The following is a 16417-nucleotide window of genomic DNA, read 5'->3' on the forward strand; positions in this document are numbered from 1 at the left end:
TCGGTGTATATGATCAAGAAGGAAAGTGTGAATGCTATGATCGCGAGGACGATTGAAGATTTAAGTGAGTTTGATTTTAGATTAGAATATGTGCCAGGGAGTAAAAATGTGATTGCTGATATGATGTCTAGGATGCATGGTAAGGGCGACGATGTCGTGAAAAGTGACTGAAATCCGAGTAGTGTACCTGGGAGTTTGGTTGTAAAAGAGAGGTTTGAAGGGGATGACAGAGTGTGTGAATGTTTGTTTTCAGCATTGAAAGACTTGGAGAGTAAAGGTCTGGTTGAAGAAGTGTCCGGTAGTGTGAATGAGTTGCGAGTGAAGTTCATGAGTGATGTGCAGAAGGAAGTGGCATATACGGCGGAACAAGGTGGGAAAGAGGAAATGTTGCACAAATTGTTGTTAGCAGTAGCTGAGTTGTTTGGAATAAAAGTGTTTTTGTATTTTGGATGGGACAGACCGGCTGAGTGTTGAGGGAGGGTGAGTACAAGTAGTGAGCATGGGGTTTTGATGAGTCAATGTGGGAAACATGGCTGTAATTGGTTGGTTAGAGAAGGGGATTGTAGAAGGGATTTGAATCAGAAGTACGGAAGTGGGGAGATAACTGAGGATGAATGTGGTGAGGATGATTGTGATGCGGATAACCAGGTGGACGCAGCAGCGTATGTGTGTATGCATGGGCCTCAAGGAAAAATAGTGACGTTTGTCAGAATAAATGATAGTGAGTACTGTAGTTTGGTTGATACCGGGGCACAAGCTTCCTTAGTGAGTGGGTCAGTAGTAAGTGAACTTGAGAGATACAATTGGGACATGAAAAAGCAGTGTACAAGTGTAAGAATACACGGGTTAAGACAAGGAAGTGTTTTAGTATGGGAAGAGGTACAGTTAAAGGTTAGGTTAGGAGATTTTTAAGTAATACATAATTATGGGAGAAAATGATATGCCAGCTTGCTTTTTGATAGGAGTAGATTTTTTGAGGATGCATGATAATAGGCGTAGATATAGGAAACAGGATTCTTAGAAAGGTGGGTAACAAAATAGCTAGGATTCAAGATAGTAATGTTTTTGTAACAAACTTTGTAGGTATGATTGATATTGCTAGAAGTGGGAATGATTTACTGAGTGAGGAAGAGATTGAGGAAATGCAAGATAAATGCTTGGAGATAAATATGTTGCGACAATGTGTTTTGGGAGGAGTATGTGTGGAAGATTGTCTGTATGAGTTGGATATTTATAAGAGGGTTGCTAAATGGTTTGTAATGTGTAAAATATATTGTACTTTTTGCATCAGGAGGGGATGTATGACAGGGAAGTGTATGTGCCCGTGTTTTCTGTTGAGTCAGGTGTGAGTATGTGTTTGTTGGTACATGATTGGTTTGGGCATATAGGAAAGAATAAGTTATGGGAATGCATGAGAGGGAGATTGTATGCGGCTGGGTTGAATAAGGTTTATGTGGATGTGGCTTTACATATGAAGATTGTCAGAGGGGAAAGTATTAGAGTGTGCATGCGAGTCTGCCTGTGTTGCGATTTCAGATGAAAGAGCCGTTTGAAATGTTGTGATTGATTGTGTTTCGTTATCAAAGACTGCGAGAGGACATGGCGGGATCACATGAGTAAATTTGCTTATGTGTGTGTGTATAAGCCTGTGAAAATGTTGAGCGATAATGGACCTGAGTTTGTGGGATGGGAGTTTGAAGAAATGTTGAAAGAATGGGGTATTGTGCATGTGTATTCTACTCCGTATATGCCCTATGCAAATGGTTTGGCTGAAAGGACCGTTAGAATGATGACTGAGATTTTGCGAATGATGAGTAAATGTGACAATGATTAGGATATGTATGTAGGACGTGCAGTGTGGGTATACAACTCCACTCTGAAGAAGAGTATAGGTATGTCTACTTGTAAATATGTGTTAAATAATGAGAGGATTGTTAGTCCGCTGTTGGGTCTGTCAGAGAGTGATCGGGATTTGTGGAAGAAAGCGGGTGAAAGGTTTGAAAGTTTTAAGATTGGGGCTAAGTATTGAAAGGGGTGGTTGAGATAGGAAGAATGAATGTAAATAAAGTAAGGGAGAAATTTAAAGGGCCGTCTTAGATTTTGGAAGTGGGACCGAGTGGATTTAGTTATGTTTTGGGGAAACCGAGTAGATGGGGATATGGATGATGCTAGGGCACACCATAACCAGCTCTGTAGGTGGAGGGATGATTGATTCTGGTATTGTATAGTTGTTGTGCGTGTGTCTGTGTGGTTGTTGTTGAGCTGAAGAGTGACTGTTGTATTTGATTTTGTGTTTTGGTGTTTGCGAGTTGTTTGTTGGAGACAGTGTTGGCGGTTGTTTGCGTGTTGGTTTGTCAAGTTGTCTTTGATGTTGTTGGTGTAGTTTGTGCAGTGAGTTGTTGTGTTTCTGAGTTGTTGTATGATTTGTTGCGTTTTCGAGTTGTTGGTATTTGTTTGTGTAGTGATTGTTATATTGCTTTTTTGAAGTTCTTGTTTGTTTTTGGTGCGTGTCTGTCTTTGTGTATTGAAATCAGCTGTTGTTGCGTCTCGACAACTGTATCCAATGGACGGCAGTGTCTCGAGCCTTAGGTGAGTACACGTGTTTGTGTTCTGTGTGTTCTGTGTCTTGTTAAGCCAATTGTCCTGTGTAATTAGTAGAATAAAGGGGAAAGTGTGGCTGGGGGAACTATTTGTTAGCTGTGTTTGATAAAGTAAATGTGGGGGGATTTGTTTCTTTTTTTTTTTTTTTACTTGTGATCCCGCCACAGAGAAACAAGCAACTTCTTACGAGTCAGCACCGACATCCAATTACTTGTTCCTTATGAGCGAGTTAGGAAAGCTGTTATATACATGGAAGTACCCGACTACCCTGCCTCTGGACCCCATTCCACAGCTGCGGAATGTTCTAGATGCCCGGAGATATCTTTGGAAGTCAGGGACTCCCACAAGAAAAATGATAAATAAATAAATAAATAGAAATCACTGCCACCTTTCAAGGAGATATTCCCAACCAAGTTTTCCTTGGAATATGGGAGCCTTCCCTACAGAAGCCTTCACACCCGAGCCACTACGATGCTACAGCAGAGCAAAGTTTTCGACCCTTAATTACATAATAATAAAATCATAGATGCCTTCAGAAACTGAATGTTCTCGTGCGTTCGATATATGACCAGTTCTCACCGAATATTGGTGCTGTTTGATTCTTTGTGAAAGTGATTTGCCAGTTTGTCCATAATATATTTCATCACACCTTTTACAAGGAATTTCATATATGCAGCTAGAAACATCTTTAGGATATTTTTTTATTACTAAACTCTTAACGTTAATAATACTGAAAGCAACATTTATGTCATGTTAAAAAACTGTAAAATTCTAGGCATTTCTAAAAACCTTTCATCATATGGTAATTTGAGAATGTTATGTTTACTAAATTCAAGTTTGTCATTATAGTCCAGGCAATCGTCCAGGCCCTGGCAATAATATCTGTAGGAATTTTTGGGTAGACTAAGTTTTTCTTCAAATCATGGTGGGGCACACTTAACGAAAGGAAAAAATCTTGGGTAGACATCTGGCAACCTGGTCATAAGCTTTCTAGGGTATATTTTTCTCCTAAAAATTATGCATAGGCGCTAGTGTAGAATTTCCAAGTATTATTTTGTTTTTTTAATCCAGGTACACCATTTTCTATTGATTTTTAAAACTACTTACAATGTTTCTTTTAAATTGAGATAACTTCATAGCAAAAAATATGTAAAAGCAGAAAATAAAAGGTTTACTGGAGTTAATAATAACAAGATTTTAGGAGATATATGAAACCTAGGGGCTAGAGAAACTAAAGAAATCAAGTTCACTGCTAGTAGAAATGACTGTGCAGTTAGGTGTTAGCTACAGGTGACAGTGATGACTCATATGAAAAACAAGTACATATTCTATGGACATTTCATTATTTATAAAAGAATATCCGGTTTTAATAATGCAAAATTTGTGCAATAGACAAATCGTTACAATATGCAGGTTTAATCTTTCATTTACTACCATGCCAACAGATTAGAAGATACTGTAAACCAACATCACCTGTCGCCCTTCCACCAAATTTCAGTCTCTGAACAATCAAATATTTCATCTTGCGATGAAATCACAAAAGAAGAGACTGTTGTAAGCATGTCGCAGACAGTTGGTGGTTTGACATGCCAAACTACTTTCGCTTGGTCTGGCATTCATGCTATTATATCTAAGGCAAATGTTCCAATGAAGCAAGTAGGTTTTCTTCTAATATTGCCCTACCCAGTCACAGCATATGACAGTGTTTATTCACGCATGGAGAACTTTCAAGGCCTCCTTTTATCAGTCGCTTGTGATTAGGGTGTTTTCAACATAGCAGCAGAAATGAATTCTCTGACCTTGTATTGTTGCTGGGATCCTTCAACATGACTAAAATACTATTTGCATTTACTGGGAAATATGTAATTGGTGGTAGGTTAGAAAATGTCGTTATTGAAAACCATGTAGTAACTATGTAGGCATAACTATGTGAGGTCTGTAAAGAGAATGTTCATGCTTGCAGAGGTGATAGAAAGGCTTACAGGAAAGCTTTTTTTTTTTCTAGTACTTATGGGGATGAAGCAGACGTTGCTGCAATGGTTGGTGATATAAACAGTGTAATGAAAAGCTCAAACACAAAATATGCTCAGTGGAAATTCCAACTATTGATAATGGCATCAGAAGAAACATTGAAATCCTTACATATTTCCACAGAGGAAAGAGTTCAAACTTCAGATCAGAGATTCATGTACCTGATAAATCTTTTGAAAACCCTTATTCGAGCAGACAGAGAAGGGAACTGGGATCTTTATCTGCAAACTTTGAAGAATGTTCTTCCACTATTTCTAATTTTTGACGGAGGTAATTATTTGAGAGTGAGTTCTCTGTTCTTTGAACAAATGCTCAATTTGGAGGCCAATCACCCTGAAGTTTGTGAACAATCCAAGTAAGGCCACTTTGCTGTTCGAAGAACGCAAGGAAAGTTCAGTGCTGTAGGTATTGACATGGCCCTTGAACAAACGATAAACCAATCTCAGAAATCAAGTGGAGGAATCATTGGCCAAACAAAAAGGAAAGAGTATATTGCTGAATGGGAACTCTCTTCTCACGAGATCCTCTTCATAAGAAAAAGGGGTTCGGTGACTACTGGGCGACAGCCAACTGGTCGACAGGACCACTTTTTGGGCAAGACTTTTTACTACGTAAATAGCATATTAAAGTATTTATAATAGTATTAGTCGTTACAGACATTGGCATTGATTAAAAGTTAATGAAATATTTTGAGTAAATGGCAAAGCTGGAGCTAAGTATAGAAATAGGATATAAGAATAGAAAAACATTATAAATACTCTTATCATCTTATGGAAAGCAACGAGGTACTATATTATGCATATAATGAATAATAATTAATGAAATAGCTGCCGATAGTTTCATTTGTGTAACCTATGTATATTTATGCCTCTCTCTCTCTCTTCTCTCTCTCTCTCGTCTCTCTCTCTCTCTCTAATATATATATATATATATATATATATATATATATACATATATATATATATATATCTATTATATATATATATATATGATATATATATATATATATATATAGCACGTATCAATAAACGGGAGAGCTTCTGCGAGCTTAGAATTTACAAATATACGTAGACAAATAATAAAATAGAAATAAAAAATGCGGAAGTCCAGTAGGCCTATATGAAAAACAAAGACCTGAAAGATTGGAAAGATTTTCTAAGAAAAGTCGATGCAATAGGGAACAACCAGAAGTATATTGTCTCAGGAGACAATAACAGATGCATGGATTAAAAGGGATAAACGCGAATGGAAGGCCTTACAAATCCAGAGAATTACATATGGCGACGCCTAAAGCGCCATGTAGGACTGGATAGTTTTTTTTTTTTTTTCAGTACTGACCTCCAGGCAGTTGACAACTGTTTCCGAGGCGTGTTTGTTGGTAATTCTCCACTTCTTTGGCTGCTGACTTTCATAATAAAGGCTTAATTGTTAATCATTGTCCATTTCTATTATTATTGTATTATTATTTACAGTCCTGTCGACCAGTTGGCTGTTGCCCTGTTTTTCTGTCTGTGAGTTGTCCTGTCGCCCAGTTGCCCCTGAACCTTCGAAAGGAAAGGTTTTTAAGCAAGAATATACCAATTTCAGGAACCATACATCAGTAAAAGCTTCCCACCTTTTTAACTATATCTCGACCGCAATCAAGGATGCAGGAGAAAAATCAAACTGTGAAAAACTCTATAAGAGATCATGTGTTTGTTCATAGGAAAGTTGGCATTGCAAAAGAGAGAGGAATTGACATGGCACACATTCTTACTCATGAGATTTTACCATCATCCTTATTTGATGGGAATGGCGCAACCACCAAGACTACGAAATCTGCACTCATGTTCGAACTGACAAAGAAACTAGAACCTAAAGATAGCTACCATGATTATAGATGCTATAAATCAGTTTCGTAAGTTGCCACTTAATAGTAATAGTAAGAACACATTTGAAGACCTCTTTAAAGACAAATTTAGTGTTATTGGTTATGTTTTTTATAGTTACCTTAAATTCTCTATCAAAAGTAATGAAAGGGAATGACGACCATCTGTGGAACCAATGCCATTTACTTTCATCAATATTACTACAAAACTTCCTGTGCAGATGACGTGATTTTGGACATCAAATAACAACAAAGCTTTGATTCAAGAAGCCTTTGTTGACTATATGAAACCCGTAGGAATCAATCGACAATGGGTAGGGTTGTGGAAAGTGAACTAATAGCAGCATCAGCAATAAAGGATGGGTCCATCACGGAGCTGCATGATTCACTTGCAGTGAATGTAGAAGAAGCTGACTTCCGTATTATTTTTCATGCAGTCAAACAGGGGATGCAACGTGTTGCTTTTCTTTCTAACGACACAGATGTTATTGCTATTCTTATTCATTTCTATGACCATCTTAATAACAATGGACTGTACTTTGGATGAGAAAACCTGCATCGTATATCATACCAATTCATACTCTTGTTGGTAAGTTAGGTACTACTAAAGATGTTCTTTTGGCTGCTCATTTTATTACGGGATCAGACGTGACAAGCAGGGTAGGCACTCAGCTTTCTGCCCTCAAGGCTCAACCAGAGAATACCTGTCTAAATTTGGTCAACATCCTCCTCCCACTACCCTATCCTTCAAGCTTGCCGAGGAATACCTTGTGAAGGTTTTAGAACCGAGGTCAAAGTGCAAAGCTTTGGATGATCTCCGATATGGAAAGATGACCCAATCCAAACTTCTAAATATGCGAAATCTGCCTTGCACAAGCACGTCTTTACAAGGTCACCTGAGACGATCATTTTACGTGATATACACAAGTATCACAGTGCTCAAGGTAGTTGAGCCATTAGATCCATTAGATTTTGGATGGAAAGTCAGTAACCTTGATTCATCTCTTATTCCTGACTCTTGCGTCGTCAGTGAGATGCCTGAAGATGTGATTATTATATACCTGCTCTTGCAAGTTCTGTTATAATCAACGATGCAGTTGCCGAATAAAATGTTTTTTGACTTATTGTAAATGCAAAATATCTTGTGACAATCATGATCACTTGTAAATTTTTGTAAGAATCGTCATATTATAGCATATGCGTTATAATCAGTTCTTACTTTTATGAATTAATCAAAGTGCAATGGTCGCAACATTATGAATATATATTCATACTCAAATCTAATAAAATATATAATTTGATTAATTTCTGTTAATTTCAGCATGTTGTTGCAACAGAACAAAACCAAATTTGCAAAAGTGGAATATTCAGCATCTATCTATATTTAATTTGTACTAGAAATATAATCATTTGAATGTATATATTATTACAGTAAAAACTTAGAATTTTATGTAAATCAGCAAATCCTATCAGACAATACTATGCTCCTATAAGGTTAAGATTATATTGCATACATGGCTACTGCTGTAAAATTTTGAAGGATTTGATTATTCATTTTTTAAATATTAAATAACAGATTAAATAGAAATTCAATAATTCCCACCCACCCAAAAAAAATCTCAGATAAACAAAATGGTTTCAGATAATCAAATAATTGATAATTGAAATAAATTTCATGTCCAGTTCGCAAAATATGTAGTGACAAGAAAATATTAGAAAAATTCTATGAGTTAATATGCGTTACTGTGAAAAACAAAAAGGGGTCATAAAAAGTTTATGACCGGTTTGCCAGAGGTCTGCCCAAGATTTTTACCTTCCTTTAAGGGTGCCCTAATGGGATCAGAAGAAAAACCTAGTCCACCTTAAAATTCCTAAGGGACCTATAGCCAGGGCCTGCATTATTAGCTAAATAAGATGTTTTTCTAGCCGTTTTCTATGCTACACCTACAAAAGCCCTTGAGTATTTAAGTTTCAAGGCAATGCCATTTTTATCTCAGCGTCAATAAACTGTGGGCTACAGACACGCAGAGCACTCAAGAACATCCCAGAAAAGAAGAAGAAAAAAACAAATTTTAAATTTTGATGGAAATTGGAATAATAAGGAACAAGAGGCCATTTTAGTTGATTTTCGGAAGACTGAAAGGGTGATATTTCTATCCTTTTATAGACTGCTACATCAAGAAAATTTAAATCACAATATCTTTCTTCCTCTACCGTAAATTTTATAGAAGGGACTAAATTATTGAGCTCAATCAGAAATTCCTGGAGATTTTTGTGAACTGGCCAAATACAGAAAACATCATCCACATACCTTAACCATATAAATTTCTGGAGCAAAATTCTAGGTAAGAGTTTTGTCGACAAAAATTTCCTTGTAGATATTGCTATGGACAGGAGATGAAGGATTACTCATAGCCATGCCAAACTTTTGTACAAAAAAATTCACCATTTAAACAAAATTTACTATCTTTGACACGTAACCGTTTAAGACTAATGAGGTTTTATACAGTTAAAGGCATATCATAACTTTTTAATTCAACCTTCAAAAATTCAAGTTAATCATCTACAGACACTTTTGTAAATAAAGAGACAACATCAAAACAACCATATCAAAATCAAAATTCAAATTTAAACTATTCAGTTTGTTTGATAAAGTCAACGTTGATTTTTTGAAAAATGTGTGTTAGAAATGTTTCGTGCCAAAAGTGTAAGAATTTTTACAAGCCATTTATTTAAATTATGCGTAAATGAGCCAACTGAACTAATGATTGGTCTGATAGGGTTATTGATTTTGTGTGTCTTGACTAAACCATATGCGTAAATAAGGTAGGGAGGAGCATTGAAGTGTAAATTGTTCAATTAAATGGTCCAAGCCCTTTAGAATGGATTTATTTGTTTATTAAAATGAGAGTTCACTGCCTGTGTAGGGTCAGACCCCAGCTACGAATTTCTGCCTATCATTTTTCCGGTGGTGTTCGCTTATATATATATATATATATATATATATATATATATATATATATATATATATATATATACATGTGTGTGTGTGTATGTTTGTGTGTGTGTGATATGAAAATTGGTGCCCTCCATGAAATTTTTCTGGATCCTCTAGTGTATTTGAGTAGAACCTTAGCCACGTGACGATAAGTGACACTTATACATGAGAAGATAAGCTTTTATAGATTGCAACTTAGAGATGGATTTAGGTATCAGACCGCTGCTTGTTATACTGTATGCAGTGTTTGTTTCCACTTTGCAGAGGGCTGCGTCGATAATTCCTGTTTCCTATAACTGCATCTATGCCAGAGTGGTTTAATTGGTATTGAATAAAACAAAGAAAATTCTTTATGAAGGGGAATGGGAGCTTGTGTAGGAGGCACAAGTAACATCAGGTCCTTGGGTCACAGGCATAGCGAAACTGAAACGAGGATTTCCAAGGCTCTGATAGGAGCGGGATGAATGTCATAACTACAATTACACGACTTAGGTTTAAAACAATATAACTAAATAGATTAAATAGATTTACACTTGGTCCAAGATGGACAGCATTAACACTAAGAGTAAAAAACTAATATGAAGTTAATCACGAAAGTGCCATCCATCCCATCGCCAACCCTGACACCGTAACTTTTCCTTCAATACGGTTTCATATTTATGTATTTGAGGTGGTTTGGTCATGCAAATAGTATGGAAAAGTATGCAGATTTGTGAAAGAGACAATTGTCGAATTTCTGGAAATGTTGGGAGGGAGGAGGATAGAGTGAAAAATTGGTTGGTTGACAGACAACAAGAGGGTTATGGCAAAGGGCTGCTAACATCTATTTAGAATATGCTTGTCTGCATGCATGATTAAGACGAATGGTGTTTACTATGTTAGAGACATTGACATATTGCTGATGAATGTTGTGTGGTCCTATGAGAATTGAGAATTTCAGTAACCACTTTTAAATGTGACAGTGGCAGACTGACAGTTCCCTCGCTCACCTCTAAGCCACCTGCTTTCAGAGAAATAAGGTATATGTTGAAACAGTTGGTGTGAGTGATTTAATAATATTATGAAGGTATTGCATAGCCAGTTAAAACCAATGGCTGTAGACGTTTATTCATAATTTACACGCTAATTAGACGAATGTTGGATTGTGTGGGCGGATGGGTGCGACACAGCGGAGATTGAAGTCAGCTGTTGTTTACAAATATGTGAGACGTCGCGCGTGCCGAGGAAAATGAGTTTGTTCTTGACGATTACTTTTAGTTAGACTTCTTGTAGTTATGTTATTGTGAATAGCTGTAAAGCAGCATAGCAAGGAGAGAGAGGCACAGGATTATCACACGGGATAAACTGAAGTAGGCTAAAGGCAAAACCACCAAGCAACCGGATCGGTCTGCAACAGCGTGGTGTGCAACTGACAAATTGTTCAAGCTTTGCCGGTAGAAGTCAGCAAGTCTTCGAATTATTTAATTTACCACTGGGAACTCACCAAGATGAAGTCTGTTCTCATGGTTGCAGAGAAACCATCTTTAGCCCAGTCGTTGGCTGAGATACTGAGCAACAAGAAGTGCAGTACCAGGAAAGGTATGTAGCCTAAAGCCTACCTATAGTAGCTACCTATAATACCTTAGCAAAATCTTAGCCTACCTAGGTACCTTGTTGGCTATAGGCTAGATACATCTAGTACCTACTACCTAGGTACACAAATTAATGTAAATTAGGGTACCTAGTACTTACTAGGCTAAGTCTTTTCTGGTCAGATACTTTAGTCAAGATTACAAAATCCCAGACAGTTGGCAGTACCTAGGCTAGTAGCTACTTAAGTAGTTCTAGGTACCTAAGTATAGGTAGTATAGTATTTTACCCTACCTAGCTAGTATCTAGGACCTACTACCTACTTAGGGAAACAACTGAGAGAACTACCTGGGCCAGGCTTGCTTGCTCGTTGATCCACCTTCCAGAAAAAGTACTTTAAACCCATCCTGACACCGGAGATGGACACCAGTCACGATCATCGGTCGTGGAAGCAACACCTCGAGACCTCTCCTTTCCTCTCGAAATAAGAGTTTTTTTTCCCAAAGTACAAAATAAGGTCATAATTTAAGATTAAACAGAGGTCATTGTTAACGTCTAGCGATGCCCCCCCGAGTACTAAAAACTTACCTTCATGACGCTTTTTGATTTTTTACTTAGGGTAAAAACCGCATGGTACAGGGGTGGACCATGTACGATCAATGTGTACAACCCCAAAAAAAGTACATTATAACGCGTCCTGACATCGGAGATGGGCATCAGACGCGATTTGTTGTTGGTGAGAAATAGAGCTAAAGACCTTGACTCCGGTGTCAGGACGCGTTATAATGTACTTTTCTTGGGGTTGTACACATTGATCGTACATGGTCCACCCCTGTACCATGCGGTTTTTTACCCTAGTATAGTATTTTACCCTACCTAGTATCTAGGACCTACTACCTACCTAGGGGAAACAACTGAGAGGACTACCTGGGCCAGTCTTGCTTGCTCGTTGATCCACCTTCCAGAAAAAGTACTTTAACCCATCCTGACACCGGAGATGGACACGAGTCATCGGTCGTGGAAGCAACACCTCGAGGCCTCTCCTTTCCTCTCGAAATAAGAGTTTTCTCCCAAAGTACAAAATAATGTCATAATTTAAGATTAAACAGAGGTCAGTTAACGTCTAGCGATGCGAGTACAAACTTACCTTCATGACGCTTTTGAAATTTTTACTTAGGGTAAAAAACCGCATGGTACAGGGGTGGACCATGTACGATCAATGTGTACAACCCCAAGAAAAGTACATTATAACGCGTCCTGACACCGGAGTAGAGGTCTTTAGCTCCGTTTCTTTTCAACAACAAGTCGTGTCTGATGCCCATCTCCGATGTCTGGACGCGTTATAATGTACTTTTTTTGGGGTTGTACACATTGATCGTACATGGTCCACCCCTGTACCATGTGTTTTTTTACCCTAAAACACCTTACGTCTAGAAGATTGACGCAATCTCGATGTTTGTGGAGTAATTTGTGTCAATAAACTTTCCATTTCCTGTGCTAAATCCACACACCACTTGTACCCATAGACACTGGGACACTTTCTTCACAACAATCTTAAACAATGATGACGATCGCTCTCGAGTCCAAGGAAACTCGCAATTTTTCGGGAGGAAAGAAGAAGAGCGTGCTGGATAATTTTGAAATAAATTGTTAAGCATTAGTGTAAGGTTATGAATTAGGCTACATAGTAGTTTTATTATGTATTTATGATAATTTGAAAATATTCGTTGTTGAAAAAGTAACTAGATTCCTGACTCAAATATCAACAGTTTTGCTGTGGACAGTACCTATGTTGTTGTTCGCGCTCTCCTATTGTTATCAGTGTTGCCAATTGGTATGTATTTACCCTCCAAACTGGGTATAAGACTTGCACAAAACTGTGGAAATCAGTGAAATTAGCGTTTGTTCCGATACGTAATACAAACCCTCGGTCCTTTAACAATAGGAAGGTAACTAGCGGCAGCTGGGACGGTCGTAAGCTTCGAACAAGGGGAGAACGGTAGTTAACTGCTTGTCCGATCGTGCGCGCGCCCGCGCGCCCGAGAGGTGAAGAATCACTTTTGCTTTCGGCCGCGGGTGTGAAGGACGTGTTCGTCATCGCTCTCTGCCCGCTTCATCGTCGTATGCTTTGTTTATATTGTGTTTACTACTAATGGTTTGTTTGACTTTTCATTACTTAATTATGAACCAACATGGAGCTATCGCCGTAGATGCGGCGATTTCCTCTCTTTTCATAAATTGAACCCTTGATTATGTCTCGGTGCCGACGCTCGCGCCGAGTCATGTATTTGGGCGAAAGTGTGTAATTGAAAAATGTAAGTACTTTATTAATAAACATTACCTTAATATAATTTATCTAGCCCTAAATCCCCAAAAACCGCACCAAAATTTACCACATTGGCAACCCTGTTACCTCCTATTCTGTCCGCCAGTTGGCAACACTGTCGTTGACAGATACGAAAACCTTCCTCAAATCAGTTGTTAATTACGAGCGCCCGTGTTGTTTACATCACGGCCGCTCTTTATAAATTTCCTTAAACATTTTTGTGCCTTTAAAGCTTTCATTATTTTGTTAAATGAAACTTTATATGAATTACCACTCACGGCATTACATCGAAATAGTGAAATTAACTTTGATTTCTGTTGTGGTCCTTATCTTAAATTACGAACTTTTGCGCGACCCGGAACTACTGACCTGTCCAATTCTACAATGGATTACCAAGAAATTACGATGCTTCCTTCTGCCAGCAACATCAGGAACTGCCCGGTTTGTGGGACAAGGATGAGTAGCAGGAGTATGAACCCCATGACATTTGTAGTTCTTGTCGTGGACAGGTTTGTGACTTGACTTCTCGTTGTGACGTATGTAAGCCTGGGCTGACCGAGGAAATGATTGCTTATATGAAACGCCAAACAATCTTGCAGCGTAAAAGATCGGTTAAGGAGAAAAAGCAATCGATTGCTAAACTGTATCTAAAACGAATTCTTTGACTTGGGCGCTCATGATTCTGGCTCTTCGGTTTCGTATCGTACGACTCCGATTCCGAATTAATTGATGCTTTGCCCCCCCCCCTGTACAACCGGTAATTAGTGAAGTTAGTTCTGATGTAGATTCGAAGATTTTGGCAATGGAAACTACCTGGAAACAGAATTTTAAGAAATTACAGCTTAGTCTAGATAGAGATATTTCTGCTAAGTTTAACAATCTGTCAGAGAATTTTCAAGAAGCCTTTACTAGAATGTCTAACACACTTTTAGATTCATTTTCAGCTCCTCGTCAGGTACCTGTCGACAGCACCTTGGGTACCGGTGCGACAGATACCCGGCTTGTGAACCACGTCGTGGCGAAGGCCTAGGGGGGAATCCGGTCCGGGCAGGTGCCTAACGAATCTTTACCCAACGTGTCCCCTGTTAGTCCCGTAACAGTGCCAAAGGGCGCTTATTTAGGAGAAGGGGGGAGGGATATTAGTGTCAGACCTAAGATAGCAAGTCGTCAGGATTTTACTTCAGAGGAAGTTTCTAAGTTAGGATCTGACGATGATGATGATGATGACGGGGATTCGTGTGATATTGAGTTTCCTCGAATGGATGTCATGATGTAGAATTCAAGAAACTTTTTGATTTAATTTTGAGTTTTCTTCTCAGGCGAGGCCTAAAGAGCAGAAGCAGCCTCCGCCTCGTTGTATTACAGAAGGGATTTTTCTTGACGGTCCTTCCCGGTCACGGGAATTTTTACGTTTTCCCTTTGCCCAGAGGTTCGCGAGAGTGAGGACGGACGTTTTGCCCGCTAAACTCTCGAAGGTGAAATCGGGGGAAGGAAGAGGAAGCTCTCTTCTCTTCTACGGACATCGGAGAGGAGTTTACCAGGTGGCGGATGATTCTTCATTCTCTCGACCCCCCAAGCCAAATCCTGATTTTGGTCCGACTTTTCAAGTCAACCCTTGCCTTCTAAGGCTTCGGTCTCTGTCTCAATTGAAGATTTGTTCCGACACGGCATACAAACCTTCGGTCCTTTTACAATAGGAAGGTACTAGCGGCAGCTGGATAGGTCGTAAGCTTTCGAACAAGGGGTTCGGTAGTTAACTGCTTGTCCGACAGGCTGCGCGCGCGGCGACTTGGGAGGTAAACAAATCACTTTTGCTTTCGGCCTCACAGTGGATGGACGTGTGTGTTCGCTCTCTGCCCGCTGCTCGTCGTTTGCTTTCTTGTTTTTGTAATTGTGTATGAAAGATTGTAAGTACAGTATCTCTCTTTTCATATTAATTACGCTGAAATCATAAATGATGGAATCTCCGCGCCTCGCTACCCAAGGAGACTTTGCCCACGTACCGAAGGGCGCAAATGTGGGAAATTCAGATCTTTCCCCGAGATAGACCCTCATGTTTTGTGTGCTCGGTGCCGGGGGCGCGAATGCACCCGGGCCGAGCCCTGGATGTTTGTATGAACTGGTCGGAGGGCGCAGTGGACATTGTATGAGGGAGGAAGAAGCGAAGGCCTGCAAAGGAGTCGTCGGAAAGCTCTCCCGCGACTCCTTTGGTGACGGACACTTCGTCTTCTTTCCTGCCGCCCGCTCAACTTCCACGTCTCGCGCCTTCCCCTTCGGGGGCGGTGTCTAGGTCCTTCTCCTCTCCCTGATGTGTCGGAGTGTGGAGGAGGGCGCTAGATACCCCGACGTAGAGTTGTACTCTGGGTCCTCTCCTCTGCTCTTCGCGCGAGCGGGTAGAGGATCCTCCTAATCACCCGACTTTTGCCTCCTCAGGTGCGGTTGCCGTGAAGGATGACCTCGGACAGGTGTGGGCGTCGTTGGGACTGCAGGGCGTGCCGAGTGTCCAGGGGCTGCTCTATCATCTCGCTGGCTCCGTGACGGTTACGCACGCTACGGTCCCACAACCACCACCACGACCCTGACAACACCTGGCTACGCGTCACTCCTCACCTGGTGTACACCCAGCACGCGGTCTCTGTGACACCCACAACATCGGTGCAGCCGGCGTCGCCGTAACTCGGGGGAGTGTGATGCCGCCACCTGGGTTTTGCCGTGTTGCCACGACCGGACTTCATGTGCCCGAAGAGCTCGCCCCTGGACCTCCCACCGGTGCGATGATGTCTGTGCCGCTGGTTAGACCATCTGTACCGTCCACACAGCCTGCCGTACTGCCGTGACCACCGCTGCTGTTCCTGTTCCTGCTCCTGCCGTCTCGACTGCCGTTCCTGTGATGCTCGCACCTGCTGATGTTGTCCCTGTTCCTGGGCGCCGCTGCTCCCGATGCTGGTCTGTTCGGACAGGTACGTCCGGGCCCTGTTGCTTCGGCAACAGCAGGCCCCGGCTCCGTCCTGGATGACAGACCTGA

General features: G+C 40.1%; 2 protein-coding genes across 2 annotated transcripts in view; one reads left to right on the forward strand and one right to left on the reverse strand.

Annotated features, from left to right (window-relative positions):
- LOC135223660 (DNA topoisomerase 3-beta-1-like) overlaps positions 1–16417 on the reverse strand; it is a gene marked incomplete at its 5' end in the record, with an annotated part of 174629 nt that overhangs the window by 80725 nt on the left and 77487 nt on the right.
- LOC135223662 (DNA topoisomerase 3-beta-1-like) overlaps positions 10465–16417 on the forward strand; it is a 275775-nt gene continuing 269822 nt past the window's right edge. The window contains exon 1 of the mRNA XM_064262321.1: positions 10465–11075. Coding sequence (XP_064118391.1) covers positions 10985–11075 — 91 coding nt within the window. The 5' untranslated portion in view covers positions 10465–10984. The remainder of the gene's footprint in view (positions 11076–16417) is intronic.

This window comes from Macrobrachium nipponense, chromosome 10 (genome assembly GCF_015104395.2).
Source record: "Macrobrachium nipponense isolate FS-2020 chromosome 10, ASM1510439v2, whole genome shotgun sequence".
Lineage (NCBI taxonomy): Eukaryota > Metazoa > Arthropoda > Malacostraca > Decapoda > Palaemonidae > Macrobrachium > Macrobrachium nipponense.